Below are 20,813 nucleotides of genomic sequence, written 5' to 3'. Positions count from 1 at the left end.
TCGAAATTCAGAAAATAGGTGTAAGCTATGGGGAGAGATGGGTGATATATAATATGCACAGGAGCCAAGAGGGAATAATAAGAGTGGAGGACCAAGAACGAAGTGCTCTAATTAAAAAGTGTGTAAGATACGGATCTATTCTTTCGCCCCTACTGTTCAATCTGTACATCGAAGAAGCAGTGATAGAATTCAAAGATAGGTTCAGGTGTGGAATTAAAATTCAGGGGGAGAGGATATCACTGATACGATTCGCTGATGACATTGCTATCCTGAGTCAAAGTGAAGAAGAACTACATGATCTGGTGAATGGAATGAACAGTTTAATGAGTACAGAGCATGGATTGAGATTGATTCGAAGAAAGGCGAAAGTAATGAGAAGCAGCGGAAATGAGACTGCCAGAAACTTAACATCAGCATTGATGGTCACGAAGTAGATGAAGTTAAGGAATTCTACTACCTAGGCAGCAAAATAACCAATGACGGAAGGAGCAAGGAGGACATCACAAGCAGACTAGTACTGGCAAGAAGAGCATTGCTGCCCGAGAGAAGTCTACTAGTATCAAACATAGGTCTTAATTTGATGAAGAAATTTCTGAGAAATTGGCAGTGAAACATGGAGAGTGGGGAAACCGAAACTAAAGAAAATGGAAGCATTTGAGATGTGATGCTACATACGAATGTTGAAAATTTGGTGAGTGATAAGGTAAGCAATGAGGAGGTTCTGCGCAGAATCGGAGAAGAAAGGAATATGTGGAAAACACTGACAAGGTGAAGGAACAGGATTATAGGACATCTGTTAAGACATCAGGGAAGGACTTCCATGGTACTAGACGGAGCTGGAGGGGGAAAAACTGTAGTGTAAGACACAGATTGTAATATATCCAGGAAATAATTGAGGGCGTAGGTTTCAAGCGTTACTCTGTGATGGAGAGGTTGGCACATGAGAGGAATTCTTCGCCGCCGCATGAAACGAGTCAGAAAACTGACGACTCAAAAAAGAAAAAAAAGTTATTATGCATGCTTGAGTCGTCAGCCCTGTGGTTGTTTTGTTGTACTTCTGAATTCATGTGACTTAGCAGCTATCCGTTTGGACGTAACCGCTGCATTCTACTTCAATGAGTACTTACGTCTAAGCCTGCCCCTCAGATTCTTTCCTTCCACTTTGTAACAGCCGAGGATCTCAGCAACGGCTCATATCGCAATACGTCTCCAAACATTCTAGCTCATCGAATATTATTTTTACTGGCCAGTTATTTCTCGCTGGTTTCTTGTAGAATATGTTCACTACATATCTGCCTAATTTAGCCCTTTTCCAGCAATCTCTTGCTACACTAAAATTCTGTCTGGTTCCTCAATTGGCCATGTCTGAGACACATGCAGAAATGCTATCCAAACACACCTGTTCCATTAACTTTTCCCTGGTCTCTAGATTTATGCTTTTGGATATCGGCAGCTGCTTTCCTTTATAGATGTCTCTTGTACCTTGTTCAACCCTTTTTTTTCTTTTTGGCATGTATTCCTTTATCCGTCCTTCTTCGAAGGTGACAAAATTTGTCTTCGTCTTCGATAGTGTCACGTTCAACATATGGCCATTTACAATGTCTATTTGCTGCTCACATGCTTCCATTTGCTTTTGTGTATGTGGACTGTTCAGCCATCATCTAGAGTACATTCAGTTTTACCCTCCCGACTCAGTTCTTGTTCACATTCAGCAACCACTGCCATGCCATCAGTACATGGAAAAATGTTTTGCAGCTATCCTTTAGAAATGTTTTTTTTCTGAAATAATAAACAGTTCTCATCACGTACAAAGATTTCCTTCATGGCGTTAGTTATGACTTTGAGACAAATGGAATATTCTTAGTGCACATTTACCTCGGTCTTCTAACGTCCTCAAATTAGTAATCAGAGATAACTAGAATGGTAAGAGTCATACAAATATAAAAGTAGATGGTTCAAATGGCTCTGCGCACTATGGGACTTAACTTCTGAGGTCATCAGTCCCCTAGAACTTAAAACTACTTAAACCTAACTAAGCTAAGGACATCACACACATCCATGCCCGAGGCAGGATTCGAACCTGCGACCGTAGCGGTCGCGCGGTTCCAGACTGTAGCGCCGAGAAGCGCTCGGCCACCCGGGCCGGTCTATAAAAGTAGAAATTACATCTAAATTAACCCAGTACTGGGGACTAAGCTTTGAGAATGGGAAAAATCAGTCTTACAGACGATTCGAGAATGTTATAACACTCCCGCTACAGGGAACGGTTGCTGCAAGAAAACCCTCTATCGTATTGGCTTCCTGGCATCCTTGTTATGCATCTGGAGCAAAGAAAAAGATGCGATCCACATGTCCTTTGTCTGTCGGGAGAGATACGAACCGGAAGTCAACTAGTGCAATACATGGCCAACACAGGTGGACACCAGTCGAATGGCTTGAAAGGCAAGCCATAGTTGAGAAGAGAGTGGAACAGGGTTATAGCCTGTCTAAGATGTTATTTGATCTGTACAGCGAGAAAGTGCAACCATGTGTCGCGGGCTGAAGATAGTTTACCCACGAATACCAAAAACTATTTCAAACTTTTCTAATATTGTATATATGCTATAGATCTACAGCGGGCGGTCCGCTTTCGCGACATACGAACAACTGAGGTGAATAGGAGAGGATTCCTACATTGTTTTGCGATAAGAAAAGATGCTATCTCAAACTTAAGAAATTAAATATATTATGTAATTACTACCGCTATGGCAAACTCTGTCATTAACAAATCGAAAAACCCGAAACTTGTAAACACTTGACGCTGTCACTTGAATGTTGCTAAACGATACGGCAACGATAATTATCGACATGAGCAGTTGGCAGTTCACTACGTAATGTGGGACTTATAAAGGACGTGATAGCGTTTAGTTGTAACGCAGACGCCATGTTGTCTAAACGAGCGGTGTTGCTGCTGGCTGCGTGCTTGGCCTCCGTGGTAGAAGCCGCGCCGGGGGCAGCGGCAGCCGCCTCCCGCCGCCCCCGACTCCGCCTCCCGCGTGCTGACGCCGTCAACCAGTTCCCTGACGGCTTCATGCTGGGGGCGGCCACGGCCTCGTACCAGATCGAGGGCGGATGGGACGCCGACGGTGAGTGGCGGACGTTCTACGGGCATTTGTTTCAGCCACCTATATGTACATATAGAGCATGTCTCAAAACTTTTGGGTCAAGGCGTAACAGGTGCTATTGGCTTCTACATCTACATCTACATTTATACTCCCCAAGCCACCCAACGTTGTGTGGCGGAAGGAACTTTACGTGCCACTGTCATTACCTCCCTTTCCTGTTTCAGTCGCGTATGGTTCGCGGGAAGAACGACTGCCGGAAAGCCTCCGTGCGCGCTCGAATCTCTCTAATTTTACATTCGTGATCTCCTCGGGAGGTAGAAGTAGGGGGAAGCAATATATTCGATACCTCATCCAGAAACGCACCCTCTCGAAACCTGGACAGCCAGCTACACCGCGATGCAGAGCGCCTCTCTTGCAGAGTCTGCCACTTTATTTTGCTAAACATCTCCGTAACGCTATCACGGTTACCAAATAACCCTGTGACGAAACGCGCTGCTCTTCTTTGGATCTTCTCTATCTCCTCCATCAACCCGACCTGGTACGGATCCCACACTGATGAGCAATACTCAATATAGGTCGAACGAGTGTTTTGTAAGCCACCTCCTTTGTTGATGGACTGCTTTTTCTAAGGACTCTCCCAATTAATCCCAACCTGGTACCCGCTTTACCAACAATTTATTTTATATGATCATTCCACTTCAAATCGTTCCGCACGCACACTCCCAGATATTTTACTGAAGTAACTGCTACCAGTGTTTGTTCCGCTATCATATAATCATACAGTAAAGGATCCTTCTTTCTATGTATTCGCAATACATTACATTTATCTACGTTAGGGGTCAATTGCCACTCCGTGCACCAAGTGCCTATCCGCTGCAGATCTTCCTGCATTTCGCTGCAATTTTCTAATGCTGCAGCTTCTCTGTATACTACAGCATCATCCGCGAAAGGCCGCATGGAACTTCCGACACTCTCTACTAGGTCATTTATATATATTGTGGAAAGCAATGTTGTTACGGACAGACACTACGTGCACCACCTAACAACAAAATAGCTCATAGTAATCGTTCAAAGAGGCGACCGCCAGTCTCTGGTGTTTGTGAGGGATGTGCTGCCATAATTCTTGGAGACTGTATCCCTTGTTGTCAGCGAAAGGATGTGTCTCAAAACGACTATACACCTGAACAACACGTACCCTCATCGTTGGTTTGGAAGGGGAGGTCCTGTCCAGTGACCAGTGCGATAGCAGGATCTCACACGTCTGTACTTTCTCCTGTGGGGTTAGGTCAAGACGCTGCCGTATGAAGTCCCCAAGAAACATATAAAGACCTGCTTGCTAGGGTCCATGCTGCCTGTCTCCTGGTGCAACAGACACCAAGAATCTTTGAGAGAGTGCGGCAGAACTTCTTGCGCTGTTGCCATGCATGACTGAATGCACTGAGAATGGCGGTCATCACTTTGAACAATTACTGTGAATCACGTCGTTCTTATGCGAGGTATTCGGGGTATACCTCGCATAAGAACGACGTCCATAACACAATAATGACGTATTTCCGACCATTGGTTCCCTACCTCAATATAATGGGTTGTGGAGCCACTACCGCTCATTTCAGGTTTTATCCAAAAGGTACAGTAAACAGCGGAGAGTATCTTTTGCCAGTGTTACCTATACACGTCCCAGGTCCGATTGTGTATTGAGGGAAGGAACAATTATTGTCCCTGTGCCTCTGTACGTGCCCTAATCTTATTCTTAAGATCCCTGCTAGAGATACGCCACGGCAGGGGCACAGCGGTCGCCCAGTTTACATGGAATAGAGATTCTCTACATTTACCCACAAGGATTTCGGGAGGGCTACGTTCTATCTCTTCCAAGGATCCCAATTTGAGTTCTCTGAACATTATGTTACACTCTATTCTGGGCTATTCGCACCTGTTACGGTCCTAGGAGCACATATCTGAATGACTACGATGTCTGCTACTCAATAAAAACAAGGTCACATTAGCGTTTTGTGTGTGGTTTGCTATATGAATGCATTGCATTTGCCCACGACCGTTGCTACGGATCTTCCATTTTCCTAATGCTGATATCATGTGACTGGCTCATTTCATACCGCTTTCTGGTATTGTCTCTAAATGACTGTAACAGTAGGTGAGAGTGGTGGTTCCACGTTGTGAGTTCTGCGCAGCAATATACCAAAAGTCGATTTTTTTACTGTGAGGATTAAAAACGAAACTCATTAAAGAGAGGAACATTCAGCTAGCCTTACAACTTTATCATAATTTATCATAACTCCAGCTCACAATCATAAAGAAAAGCAAAACAAAGAAACTTACACAAGTGGCTTATTTAGAAAAATTTAAACTATGACAACAGCTAATTGGTTGGACCAGAATTAAAAGAATTAGCCTTGAAATGGTAGGTTCACAGCATAATCTACATCCCTTTAAAACAACATCTTTATTAAGGGTGCAAAAACAGCTTACGGCAGCAAAAATCTGACAACATTTAAAGAATCTGTTTCCTACCATATAAAACGTACAAGACTAAAAATTGACACTCTCAAACAACTGGTGTTCTCATATCGGATAAAAATATAATCTACCAGGAAAAATTACTCTTAATCTTTTTTAAATTGTTCCAAAATGGCGGCTGTTCAAGGGTAGTATTGCAGCGTTTCCCTTATATCTGGTGTAGTTTTAAACTATTTAATGAAGTGTTTACTTTATTGGCAAAATACGTATTTCAAATTATGAATTTAGATTTTTAGACTGTTTACATATTGTAACATATTTTAACTGCAAAGCTGTTCGACAGAATAACCTGATTATGCTTGATTCTGTGTACATACTCCAAAAATTTCAAAGCTTTACGTTATTTAGTTTTTGAGTCATAAGAGAAACGGATCAAGGAAATGTGAAGTCCGGGAAACGAGCGATGAACATTGCTGATACATTTTTCATACCTTTGTTGTACATATAATGTAGGTGTAGAGAAGAGCATCAGCATCACTCATATACAGATAATTAAATACTTTAACATATGCAATATTCTTTCCTGCATTTTTCTGTGACGTATTCTTCCATAAGTATGTTATAAATAGTTTCCACCTGGGTGCTAGACTGGGACTCGAAGATGGGACCTTTCCGTTCCGCGGACGATTGCTCAAATGACTGGGCTATCCAAGCACCACTCACGGCCCACCGTCACAGCTTTATTTATGGTGGTAACTCATTTCCTGCCGTCCAAACTTCACAGAGATTCTGTATATCTGGGGAACTCGCACTCCAAGATCAAAGGATCTTACGCAGACTTCTCTGTCATAGGTTAGGAAATTGTTTCCACAACGAGTTTTCACTGTGTAGGGGAATGGGCACTGACTTAAAACTTCTTGTAAGATTAAAACTATGTGCCGGACCACTATTCGGACCTGGGACATTTGCTCAACAGGCTGGACTGACAAGGACGTCTCACGAGGCGCTTCAAGCTTCACTTCCGGCGGTACCTCATCGCTTATTTTCCGAACTTCACAGAAGTTCTGCTGCATACTTTGTGTAATTTGTGATCCTGTAAAAATGGATATGGTGAAGACATGGCTTAGCTACAGCTAGAGAGATTGTTTCGATAATGATTTTTCACTCTGCACCGGAGTATGCACTGACTTGAAACTTCCTGGCAGATAAAAACGAGCACTTGATCGCAAAAGACACGAATGCTCCACGTTTGAATCACGATCGGGCACACAGTTTTGGTCTACCAGGAGGTTTCAATGCACACTCCGCTGTAGACTAAAAATTAATTCTGGAAGTGTCATCTGTTTTTGTCCAGGTTATCTGGAGGTCATCCTTAGTTGTAAGGCAAATGCTGGAAATTAAAGTCCCGTAGCAAATACTGCAAAATTGTGCTTTCTCTTCCCCTAAACCAGTATGTGAAGAAACCATGATTCTATAAGAACTCAAAGAGCATGTTCCGTCTTGAGGGGCGGAAAACGAGAATTATAATAAAAGCCGAATGGCCAAGACCATTGAAACACATTCATTCCACAAATTTATCTGGGTTTACGAAATTTGTTTTGGTATCTGCATTGTGTTTGTTTCTGGTATCTCAAATTTCTTTCTTCTTGTCTTGTAACTGGACGGACCAATTATTATGCTGCTCCAACAGAGAGAGAACTTCTTGAATAGCACATGCACAAAGGACTCAACTAATCTGTCGTTTCGCCATTTACAGGCAAGGGCGAGAACATATGGGACCGTATGTTGCACGAACATCCGGAATATGCCAAGGGCGACAACGGGGACGTTGCCTGTGATTCTTACCATAAATACGCCGAGGACGTGCAAGCAGTCAAGAATCTGAATGTGAGTATGGAAAAAGAGTTCTTTTATTATTATGACTACAGTTAGTAACGTGAACAGTGCAGGACACTGTTTATGATCAGCGCTGAAAACTTTCGCCACGTTATTTCGCCAGCACTACTTTATGCAGCTTTGAGTGAATTAATAAGCTTTGCTTTAGTAGGAGCTGAACGAATGAAACCTTCGTATTAAGTTCTTGGTAATGTAATCACATACGGTAAGCGACAGTCATCTAAAACCTGTAGCCTTGTCTCACTACTTCAACGACGAAACCTAATAATTTTAAGACTGTCGAAAATCATGTTGTACCACCATCAGTTGTTTTGAAAATCTTTATTATTGATACTAATATCGGTTGTTACTAATCATTATCAGCCAATAGCTGTTCTTGGTCAAATGTTTGAGAGGAAAGAAAAAAAAGACTACCTATGAATTATGCAACGGATTTTCGTACACAAACGAAGATTGGTTTATGAACAGATTGGGTGTACCAAACTGACCAGCAGTGATTGGAGTGAATTTTCGTAGCCAAACGACAAATGGACAAATGAGGTATCAATCTGACCAGAGTGAGGCGCAGTTTTCCCAAAAAAAAAAAAAAAAAAAAAAAAAAAAAAAAAAAAACTTCGTCCGACACCTCGTGTGCTTTCTCTTATCTATATTCTCTAAATAGTAATACTGTTGAATACCGATCGATATTTAAATATATTGTGATTCATGCTTCCTGAACAAGACATGAAATAAAAAAAACAAAAAGACAGTCATATGTTTTGTGAAATAATTTATCTAAAAGTAGGAAAGATTATAGAAACATTCGACGTGCCTTTGAATGATGATCGAAATCATAGCAGCAAATGACGTGCCTACTAAGAACTTGAAGTTCAATGTTAGAAGCACCTAAATTTAAACAATACTAGAGGATAGGTGTCTAGTGGATTATGTAGACTATAAAATCGGCTGTTATGTCGATTTGACATATCATAATGGCTTTCACATGTTTCTGTCATCTATGCCCGAAATTGTAAAAAAAGTTCAAACAAATTTTCAGTCTCTAACTTTTTCAATAGAAAATCCTTCCAACATCAGGAAAAAACATATACGTGGCGTAAGATGTAAGGTTTCCTTTACAAATGCTGTCGAAATGGTTGTTCTTGCTGAAAGACTTTTCCCGACAAAAATATAAATATGAAAATGGGAACCGTAAATCACAGAGCAGTTCCAGACGAACTGCGGATTCTACTTTGCGCTCTTTCTAAGCAGCCAACATAACAGGGTTCCAATTGATACGGTTCTTTGTTCACGATTTTAAAAATTTAAGTATTTGATTTTGCAAACCAGTCACATTTTTGCTTCGATGTTCGGATTGCTGCATGTGATTTCGAGCATTATTCAAAGGCCAGTCAAATTTATCTCTATCTATTTTCTTTCTTACGTTCGGTAACTTATGTCACAAAACAGTTCTTAAATTATTTATTCTAGATTAATGGATTAACTATTTTTTTATTTACAGTATGTATGAATGCCAAAAAAAAAATGTGAAGAATCCAAGACACAGAATTTTAACATTTTACAGACATTCCAATATGTCAGCAATATTTTAGTATACAGCACCCAACCTATGGGCACTTATATTAAGGCGTTTAACAGTAATGTTCTAACGGTTAAAATGTCTCCAGAACATAGATACGTTGTACTAATTTAGGATTCATATGTTTCATTTTGTAAACAATACGTAAACCGTATGTATTGAACACTGTTGTCCAGTTCATAGTCTTGACTTTCGTACTGTGAGGGAACTCGTGTACGTATCCACACAGAAGTGTAATCGAAAATCTTTTTGTACCTGATGATCATTAAAAGCAATAGAAACTTCAAACAACAACAAAAATTTCAAACATAACTGCCAGCTGTGGTCAACGACAGCTTTTATTTCCACGAAAAGGCGGCTGTGTCTCTCCAGTTTACGAGATGCTTACAAACGAAAGACGTGCGTTGTATTCCTTTGCAGATACACGGACCAGGCATATTGATGTTACCACTTCCTATGTTCGAGTATCCGTAGCTCGTGGTATACGGGCTAGCGTTGCCGCCTCAGGATCACGGGGTCCCGGGTTCGAATCGTGGCCGAGTTGGGGATTTTCTTTGCCATGGGTATGGGTGTTTGTGTTGTCCTCATCATTTCATCATCATCAACATTTGTGAGACCGACTAGATTGGGTTGTGAAAAGAAAATGGACTGTGTTAACATTGGGACTTTGTACAGGCGCTGGTGACCGCGCAGTCGAGCACCCCACAAACCAAACATCAGCATCATCATCATCTCATCATCATCATCATCATCATCATCCTATGTTGTTCGACGTCAACGTGCAATAACCACTGATAGTAGACAGATGGCAGCGCTAACTGTGAAGGGTATATGTCGGTGGAAGTGGTAAACAATACATTCGTTGTCCTAATGCGGAAACGAAGCGAGTTATATGACGTCCAGAAGGTTTTCAGACGCAATGGAAACATTTCCGAAACAGCTAAGTTCGTAAACTGTTTACGTGTCACCGTACTTAAGGAATACGGTGCATGGGAAAATGGAGCTACCCAGAAACTGTGCCGACGCAACTGTTGCGAACCATGGACCACACTGGGGTGAGCGGCGTCTGCGAAGATGTGTATAGGCTGATGGATGTGCAACTGTCGAGCAACTGATCGGCTAGATGAACCAAGGGGCTATCAACAGTGTCTCCTGAACGACCACTCAGTGGACGTTGTTGTGTAAGGCTTTTGCAGCAGGCGCCTGCTTCTTGCACCCATACCGATTACTGTTCATCAGCGACGAACGCAACTGGACGTCCATTGAGTGGCAATAGGTGGCCTTTTCTGATGAATTATGTTTTATGTGCCATCGGACATATTGCCGTTAGAGTGTACGGCGTTGAACGTCCGAAAGCAAAACCGTGCTGCAGTCGTCGAAAGCATCCAGGCTGGAGGGTTGGATGTTACTGTCTAGCCGGCCGGAGTGACCGTGCGGTTCTAGGCGCTACAATTTGGAACCGCGTGACCGCTACGGTCGCAGGTTCGAATCCTGCCTTGGCATGGATGTGTGTGATGTCCTTAGGTTAGCTAGGTTTAAGTAGTTCTAAGTTCTATTGGACTGATGACCACAGCAGTTAAGTCCCGTAGTGCTCAGAGCCATTTGAACCGTTACTGTCTGGGGAATGTTACCGTGAAATTCCCTGGGTTGTCTCGTCGTTCTTGGCTCAGTGGATCAACATAATATGCATCTACTCTTGGGGATCATGTTCATCCCTACCTGCGGTTTGTTTTTCCTCGGCATGAAGGCATCTGTCAGCAGAACAATCGAATATGTCACTGTGGTGCGCGTAGTGTAAGACCTTCGGTACACACACCATCAGATTATTTGACTTGTCGCTCTAACGAAGCAGGCGAGTGTCAGCAATATGTCTCGTGGTCTTATCGTGGCGTGTTTCCTTCTGCCGTTAAGTCAGACGATAGAAATGCCACTTGCACGCTTGGAGTAGCAGATTGACGGTGACCAACTTTAAACAGAACTTGATTAATTTCCACACACATTTATTAAAATAATAAAAATCATAGACCTTACTTAACTTGATTCTGGATGCTATTTACAATTGACAATCTGAAGTTCCTTTGGTCTTGGTACGTTAATCTTATTCTCACATATCTCTGATAGTGTCTATTCGATTATCTTCATGGCTATGTACAGGAATATGATAGTCTTATTAGACGCAGACTGAAACTTGATTATAGACTGGTACAGACAAATGCAGACTGGTGCAGACTGATACAGACTGATGCAGACTAATGCAGACTGACTAATCGGAGGTCTGTACACTCGTTATAATACCTCGAGCGTTCAGGTATCACTGAGCCAGTGTAATCCGCGACAAGGTGTTGAGCAATTTGCGGTGGTTTGCTGATGATGCTGTGGTTTACGGCAAGGTGTCGACGTTGAGTGAGTGTAGGATTATACAAGATGACTTAGACAAAATTTCTAATTGGTGCGATGAATGCATCTAGCTATAAATGTCGAAAAATTTAAGTTAAATGTTCAAATGTGTGTGAATTACTGCGGGACCAAAGTGTTAAGGTCACCGGGCCTTAAGCTAACATGCTACTTAATGTATCTTAAACTAACTTACGCTAAGTGCGACACACACATACATGCACGAAGGAGGACTCGAACTACCGATGGGGGAGCCTTTCGAACCGGTACAAGGCGCCTAAGACCGCGCGGTTACCCCGCGCGGCAAATGTAAGTTAATGCGGATGAATATGAAGAACAAACCTGTAACATTCGCATATAGTATTACTAGTGTCCTGATTGAAATAGTAATTTAGTTTAAACATCTGAGAATAACGTTACAAAGCGATGTGAAATGCAACGAGCATGTGACATTTGTGTGCAGGGATGGCGAATGGCCGCGCGGTGTGTCCGCGCGGTTAGAGGCGCCATGTAACTAACTGCAGCGACCCTTCCCGCCGGAGGTTCGAGATCTCCGTCGGGCATGGGTGTCTGTGTTGGTCTTAGCATATGTTAGTTAACTAGTGTGTATGTCTATGGACCGACGACCTCAGCAGTTTGGTCCCCTAGGAATTCACACACATTTGAACATTTTTTGATGGCGAATGGTCGACTTCGGTTTATTGGGAGAATTTTTGGAAGAGTGATTCACCTGCAAAAAGAGACCGCATATAGGACGCCTACGCCACCTATTTTTGAGTACTTTTCGAATGATTAGATCCGTATCAGGTCGCTTTGAAGGAAGACAATGAAGTGATTCAGAAGTGGGCTGTTAGATTTAAAAAAAAAATGGCTCTGAGCACTGTGGGACTTAACATCTATGGTCATCAGTCCCCTAGAACTTAGAACTACTTAAACCTAACTAACCTAAGGACAGCACACAACACCCAGCCATCACGAGGCAGAGAAAATCCCTGACCCCGCCGGGAATCGAACCCGGGAAGACGGGCGTGGGAAGCGAGAACGCTACCGTGTTAGATTTATTCACGGTAGTTTCGAACAACAGATAAGTCTTACTGAGATGCTTCGGGAACTCAAGTGGGTATCCCTGGAGGGATGGCGACGTTCTCTTCAACAAACGCTATTGAGAAAATTTAGAGAACCGGTATTTCAAGCTGACTGCCAGGCATCGCGTAAGGACCACATAGATAAGATATGAGAAATCACTGCTCATATGGAGGCATATAGACGGTCGTCTTTCGAGTGGAACATGAAAAGAAATGACCAGTAGTGGTAAAGAGTACCCTCTTCCACGCAGCGTATGGTGGTTTGCCTACTATCTATGTAGATGTAGGCAATCGGTGACTTGCCCGTCGATGGGGATGAAATGATGATGATTAGGACAACACAACATCCAGTCCCTGAACGGAGAAAATCTCCGACCCAGCCGGGAATCGAACCCGTGCACTTAGGATTGACATGCAGTCGCTCTGACCACTTTTTTTAAAATCTCATTTTGTTCGCTTTTGTTCGTTGCATCTGCTCAGGGCGGACGTCGTAAGACATCGTAAGACATGATCGATTAACTCAGTTTTTTTTTTTTTTATTACTGAGGGCACGTAACCCTCTGACCGAACACGCTGAGCTACCGTGCCGGTAACCACTCAGCTACCAGGGGCGGACGTCATACTCCGTTTGTATGTGACTCACCCTCTCGCTGTGTGTTCTACACCTATCAGTAAGCGCTGTACAGGGTACCAATTAAATACCTCTGGCCGTCAGTGAGAGACAGTCGGTATGTACTGCATATCAGCGGGTAGCATTGTTTATTACTGGCAGGCGTGGTGCACAGTCGCAAGTACCATATATTACCAGCATGATATTATCACCGTAGATAGGCGACGTATGCCCTCGGTACGCATTGAATACTCCCACAATACATTTTACACCGTCGGCAGGCGCTTAACACCCACGGTAGACATTGTATAGCGTCGGCATGCGTTTTATACCGGCGGCAGGCGGTACGTACACATCGGGAGACAAACATTTCCCTAACGAATTATCACAGCCCATAGGCATTGTACACCATTGGTGGGCATATATTGTTGTATACAGTCGTCACGCATTTTACACTGTCGTCAGCATTGCATACCGTTCACATGCATCAAATTCCATTACTAAGCGTTTTACACATTTGGTAGGTGACGTACATCGTCGGTAGGCGTTCTGTATCGTCAGGATGCACTATACACCAAGAGGAGGAGTTCTATAACGTCAGAATGCCTTCTACGCTGTTGGCAGGCATTGTAGACAATCGTCATGAATTGTACGCCGACGGCATGTGGTGAAAAGTTTCGGTAGGCTTCGCATACACTCAGTAAGTATATATACAGTCCATAGGCTTTGTAAACTGTAGCATACTTTTGCCATGCATTTTACACCCGATGTTGGCGTTAAACACTAACGGTAGGCACTATACACAGTCTGTAGTCGATGAGCATTTTCAGTTGGTGTTGAATAAGATCGGTAGCTATTGAGCCATACAGGTAGGCAGTGTATGACGTAGCTACGCACTGTACACCGGCGTTGTAGGACATCGACAGGCGTTGTAAAACTTCGGCCGATCTGTACACGTTTGGTAGACGTACAAGATGGGTAGGGGTTTTTCCCCGTTGTTACTCATCGTATACTGTCAGTACGCTTTGTACCCGTTCAGAAAGCGATCTAATTCACAGGTAGTCAACGTAAATCATCTACAGCTGGTTTATACTCCCTGCAATAAGCACTGTACATTGACAGTAAGTGTCGCATGAATGACGAAACCTTAAGTCTAATGAGCAAATGTGAAAAAGATTTGTAGGTTGGCCTCAGAGTTTATCGTTTGTGGCACGTAGAAATTGCTGGTGTTCAGTCACAATCCGAGTGTAGTGATGTCATCAGCTGAAAAAAACTGTCTGAGTAGCGAGTCCAAAATAAGGCGTAAAGACAAAAGAGTCCACTTGACACTTAGAATTTGTGGAGAGTCCTTCTACCCTTTCTACGTAGTAAATGGATGATGCAAGATAATGTGTATAACTATTTTACATGCATTCATATTTCTCTGACTTTTGCTGTGACGTGGTGGATATGACTTTTTGGAACACTAAGAGCAGGAAAGGAAAGGAAGATTACTGTCGGCTAAGAACAGATCTTGCCTCACTATTTCTGTAGCATCTCTCATTCGAGGTGATCGAATGTACTGGTGGCAATCTCATACTTACTCTTCATGCCCACCACGTCGCGCAAAGCTCCTACTTCATCTTTCTTAAGCAGCTGTTCCAATTTGGTTAAGTTCCTACAGATGTAAAAATTACTCCAGAATGGATTTCAAGACAATTTTTTTTGGCGATTTAAACCACAGGTATACTGCTCTTGTCCACAAATGTTCAAATGTGTGTGAATTCCTAAGGGACCAAACTGCTTCGGTCATCGGTCCCTAGACTTACACACTACTTAAACTAACTTATGCTAAAAACAACACACACATCCATGCCCGAGGGGGGACTCGAACCTCCGGCGGGGGTGGCCGCGCAGTCCGTGGCATTACGCCTCAAACCATGCGGCCGCTCCGAGCGGCTGGCCACAAATCTTGGTGTGAACCACACTCATACAAAAACGAAGAATTTTGTTCTGCTCTTACCAGACAGTACAAGCTACTTGATCTAGCGAAGGTACCTTCAGCGATTACTGTTGATGTAATTAAGATAGATTATTGTTATTACCGTAGTAGTTTTCAATCCCCCCCCCCCCCCCAATGAACCATGGACTTTGCCGTTGGTGGGGTTGGTAGCGTGCTTCAGTGATAGACACATCGGCGTGGTGTCTATTGAGAGACCAGAAAAACGTGTGTTTCCTGAAGAGAGGCACAAGCCTGTTCAGTAGTTGTAGGTTCTGCAGTCTGGATGACTGGCTGATATTACCTTTTAACATCAACCACGATGGCCTCCTTGCTAGTACTGCGAATGGCTGAAGGTAAGGGGAAATTACAGCCGTACTTTTTCCCGAGAGCATGCAGCTCTATTGAATGGTTAAATGCTGACGCGCCCTCTTAGGTAAACTCTTCGAGAGGCGGTCCCCATTTGGATCTCCGGGCAGGGTTACTCAGGAAGATATCGTCATAGGGAGAAACAAAACTAGCCTTCTACGGATCGGAGTGTGGTATGTTCGGTCCCTTATTGATGGGTGGGTACGAAAATGTAAAAATGGAAACGGTTGTGTTGAAGCTAGATATAGTGGGAATAAGTGAAGTTCAGTGGCAGGAGAAATAGGACATCTGTACAGGCAAATATGGGATTGTAAACGTGAAATAAAATGGGGGTGAGGGAGAAGTAGGTTTAACAATCAATAAGAAAAAAGTAATGCAGGTAAACTTGTATAAACAGTATAGCGAATGTATTATCGTAGCCAATATAGACACAATACCCCCAGCGACCACAGTAGTATAAGGTTGAATACCAGATGAAGACAGTGAAGGATTGTGTGACGAGACAAAATTAATTATTCAGATAGCTAAGGGAGATGAAAATTCAATTGAAATGGGCGGACTGGCATCGATAGTAAGAAAAGGAAGAGAAGCAAAAAGTGTAGCGGAGCATATTTTAATCATTCCTAAAACTTGGTTTATGTAATCTGAAGGAAGGTTGTATATGTGGAAGAGACTTGGTGACACTGGAAAGTTTCAGATGATTATACAGGGTGATTCAAAAAGAATACTACAACTTTAAAAATGTGTATTTAATGAAAGAAACATAATATAACCTTCTGTTATACATCATTACAAAGAGTATTTAAAAAGGTTTTTTTTTCACTCATAAACAAGTTCACAGATGTTCAAAATGGCCCCCTCCAGACACTCGAGCAATATCAACCCGATACTCCAACTCGTTCCACACTCTCTGTAGCATATCTGGCGTAACAGTTTGGATAGCTGCTGTTATTTCTCGTTTCAAATCATCAATGGTGGCTGGGAGAGGTGGCCGAAACACCATATCCTTAACATACCCCCATAAGAAAAAATCGCAGCGGGTAAGATCAGGGCTTCTTGGAGGCCAGTGATGAAGTGCTCTGTCACGGGCTGCCTGGCGGCCGACCCATCGCCTCGGGTAGTTGACGTTCGGGTAGTTACGGACAGATAAGTGCCAATGTGGTGGCGCTCCATCCTGCTGAAATATGAATTGTTGTGCTTCTTGTTCGAGCTGAGGGAACAGCCAATTCTCTAACATCTCCAGATACTGTAGTCCAGTTACAGTAGCACCTTCGAAGAAAAAGGGACCAAAAATGGCACAGAAAGCGTTAACCTTAGGCGAGTCACGTTCATACTGAGTTGTTTCCCGCGGATTCTCAGTGCCCCATATACAGACATTGTGACGGTTGACTTTCCCGTTAGTGTGGAAAGTTGCTTCATCACTAAACACAATCTTTGAAACAAAAGATTCATCTGTTTCCATTTGAGCAAGGATAAAATCACAGAAATCGATTCTTTTAATCTTATCAGCTGCAGACAGTGCTTGAACCAATTTCAGACGATAAAGTTTCATAACTAACCTTTTTCGTAGGACTCTCCATACAATTGATTGTGGAATTTGCAGCTCTCTGCTAGCTCTGCGAGTCATTTTCCTGGGCTGCGAACAAATGCTTGCTGTATGCGTGCTACATTTTCATCGCTCGTTCTCGGCCGTCCAGAAATTTTCCCTTTGCACAAACACCCATTCTCTGTAAACTGTTTATACCAACGTTTAATACATCACCTATCAGGAGGTTTAACACCATACTTCGTTCGAAATGCACGCTGAACAACTGTCGTCGATTCACTTCTGCCGTACTCAATAACACAAAAAGCTTTCTGTTGTGCGGTCGCCATCTTAGCATCAACTGACGCTGACGCCTAGTCAACAGCGCCTCAAGCGAACAAATGTACAACTAAATGAAACTTTATAGCTCCCTTAATTCCCCGACAGATAGTGCTTAGCTCTGCCTTTTGTCGTTGCAGAGTTTTAAATTCCTAAAGTTGTGGTATTCTTTCTGAATCACCCTGTATAATAGTAAGATGGGGAAATTTACAAACACACGAGGAAATACAGATTCAAAAATGGTTCAAATGGCTCTGAGCACTATGGGACTTAACATCTGTGGTCATCAGTCCCCTAGAACTTAGAACTACTTAAACCTAACTAACCTAAGGACATCACACACATCCATGCCCGAGGCAGGATTCGAACCTGCGACAGTAGCAGTCGCGCGATTCCGGAGTGCGCGCCTAGAACCGCTAGACCACCGCGGCCGGCGAGGAAATACAGACGCTACGACTTATCTTAGAAGATAAGTTAAACAAAGGATAACCAATGTCTGTAACATTTGTAAGTTTAATGTTTTTGACAGTGTTGACTGATGTACTCTCTTTGAAATTTTGAAGTTATCAGGGGTACAATGCAGAGACCGAAAGACTATTTACAACTTATGCAGAAATCAGACGGAAGTTAAAGAGTCGTGGGGTATGAAAGGGAAGCAGTTGTTGAGAATGGAGTGAGACAAGATCGTAGCCTACCTCCGATGTTATTGAACCTACAAACTGAACTTACAGTAAAGGAAACCAAGAAAAGATTAGGGGTATGAATTGAAGTCCAAGGACAAGAAATAAAAACATTGACATTCTCCCAGTTACACTATAATTTTGTCAGAGACAGCAAAGGACTTGGAGGAAAAGTTGAACGGGATGGACAGTGTCGTGAAAAGAGACTATAAGACGAGCATCAATAATAGCAAAACAATGATAACAGAATGCAGAATAACAAAATCAGGTGGTGCTGAGGGAACTAGGTTAGAACACGAGGCACCAAAGTAGAAGACGAGTTTTATTATTTGGGCAGCAAAATATCTGATGGCAGTCAAAGTGGAGAGGATATAAGATGCAGACTGGTAATGGCGTGACAACTTTTCCGAACAGGAGAAATTTGTTAACACTGAATATAGATTATGTACTAGCAGTCTTTTCTGAAAGTATGTGTATGGAGTGTAGCCATGTATGAAATTGAAACATGGACGATAAGCAGCTCAGACTAGAACAGAAGTTTCTGAAATGTGGAGCTATAGAAGAATGGTAAGGATAGACAATATACCTAATAAGCTGTTACTGAATAGCTTTGGGGAGAAAAGAAATTTGTGGCATAACCAGACTAGATGAAGGAATCGGTTGATAGAACACATTCTGAGACATTAAGGGATCACCGATTTAGTTTTGGAGGGAAATGTGAGGATAAATATGGCAGAGGGAGACCAATAGATAAACACAGTAAGCAGATTCAGAAGGATGTAAGCTGCAGTAGTCATGCAGAGATGAAGAGACTTACACAGGATAGACTAACTTGTTGAGTTGCATGAAGCCAGTTTTCAGATTGAAGACCACAACAACAAGTCTGAAGCCATTATCAAGTACAAAAATGCCGGGTATAGCTAGACTTCATTAAGTGAAGTCATCGACAAGATCTATTAAACTGGATGTCCCAGCGTGTAGATAAGTATGTATTATTACGCTGGGACACCCTGTTAAGTTTACAATGACCTCACTTAACAGAGTCAGATTATACCGAACTTTGTTGTACTTGGTAACCGCGTAACGCCGAAATCATGACAGTAGCGTAAAACATATAAGTTTGTTCAGTCAAATGGTATAAACATCAGTAAAGCAATGGTACTTCATTGTGCTGATGTAAATGCCTGTTCTAACATTTTAAGAGGAATTGTTGTCTTAATATGTTTTAACAAGTCTCTTCGATTTTTGGCCACTGACGACAGTTAATGGCGCTAGTCTAAATCAAGAACACGAGCCCCAAAGAAAGTTATAATGTACTCCAAAAATAACTGCTGTCATAACAAAATATTCTCCACGCCGTCTACGCCATGTATCCACAGGCATTCGTGTGACGTCATGCGTTGTGTCAAATCATTTCATAAACTCTTATCTCAATGTTCCACAGATAAATGAAGTCGTTTGAATTATTCGAAGGGACACCACGTAATTGCATTTCTCCAGAATGAATTACGGGCAGCTGTATGAACATGAAAATCCTCTCCTGTCGCATCTCTAACGTATTTCACTAACATCTGTAGCTCATTAGCAAGTGTAGTCCTCTGCCGTAGTTTGTGTTAGACGCTCTGCCTAGCGGTCTCCTTCGTTCAAAAAACTACATTTATTCAAACAATAATTGCGATTCTCGACGTTTTCCCGGCGTAATGAGTACTACATGAAGTTTACCGCTTGCAGCCGGGTGACATAGACTTTTGATTACGATATTTCGGCTGGCAAACATTCAGCCGTCATCAGAAGAATGTGTTACACTGTAGATTTCTTTATACCAAATGTTGGTGCGGGGAAGCATGCTCATTAGTTGCCATTACATGAGCGCCCTATGCCGAATTATGCGTGCTCTTCGAATATTTCTCCATCTATGGCGCGCAGGCGTACGCGCAATGATGATTCGGCATACGTGCCCTTTATCGGAAAACGGGTCTGCAAGGTTAAAATGCAAGTGTGAAATTAATAAAATGTTTTCTTCCTGAAGCTATTAAAAAAAATTACCGGGTCCCACACACTGTTCAGTTAAAATCCTCCAGAGTTGACAAAAGGGTAGATGGATGGGAAAGTAAACCAGCCGTATTCATCTCAAGTGAATTATCCCGACATTCATTTTAATTATCGTTACCACTACCAATCAGTATAACAGCGGGAAAACCTATTTCATACCTAGAAGGGTGCTTGGGAATGTGAAAATTGGTACATAATACTGCGAGACGTCAACAGACGGGATGATTGAAAACTGTGTGGTCGAAGCGATAACAGGCCGGGAAATAACGCGCGCTTATCTGAACGTTTCGACGCGTTACGAGAGCGGTCGATAGTTGCACGCTTCGTACCATTCGTGAGAATGCCCCGCTGAGCTGGCGAGGTGTCCGACAGGCTTGCACGAGCCCAGTTTTTGCGATCAGTGTCTCCCGGTTTGTGGTTGTCTGACCAGAGCTACTGTAAAGCAGCAGGTTCTTTGTGATAAATGAGGGAAATTTAACAAGCAAAGTAACTAAAAAGGCATTTTCTTGAATGTATGGTTTTGACAGAGCTATGCTGTCGTCATCGGATCTACAAAAGGATGATAGTAAAATAGTTTACAACCGTGTATTACAAAACGATAAATTGTCGTGTTACATAACCTATTGAATTTAACATAAGCTCATACTCTAAAAACTTTTACCACGGATTGACCATCAGTGCTGCAAGTCGCTTCACACTGCATAAGCATTTTCCATGATCATAAAGATCAGTA

General features: G+C 42.5%; 1 protein-coding gene across 1 annotated transcript in view; it reads left to right on the top strand.

Moving 5' to 3' along the window:
- The first annotated feature begins 2,926 nt into the window (after positions 1-2,926).
- LOC126094777 (myrosinase 1-like) overlaps positions 2,927-20,813 on the top strand; it is a 74,562-nt gene continuing 56,675 nt past the window's right edge. Inside the window, exons 1-2 of the mRNA XM_049909333.1 lie at positions 2,927-3,125; positions 7,333-7,463. Coding sequence (XP_049765290.1) covers positions 3,071-3,125; positions 7,333-7,463 — 186 coding nt within the window. The 5' untranslated portion in view covers positions 2,927-3,070. The remainder of the gene's footprint in view (positions 3,126-7,332; positions 7,464-20,813) is intronic.

This window comes from Schistocerca cancellata, chromosome 8 (assembly GCF_023864275.1).
Source record: "Schistocerca cancellata isolate TAMUIC-IGC-003103 chromosome 8, iqSchCanc2.1, whole genome shotgun sequence".
In the NCBI taxonomy this organism is placed as follows: domain Eukaryota; kingdom Metazoa; phylum Arthropoda; class Insecta; order Orthoptera; family Acrididae; genus Schistocerca; species Schistocerca cancellata.
This window is presented reverse-complemented; position numbering and strand designations above follow the sequence as displayed.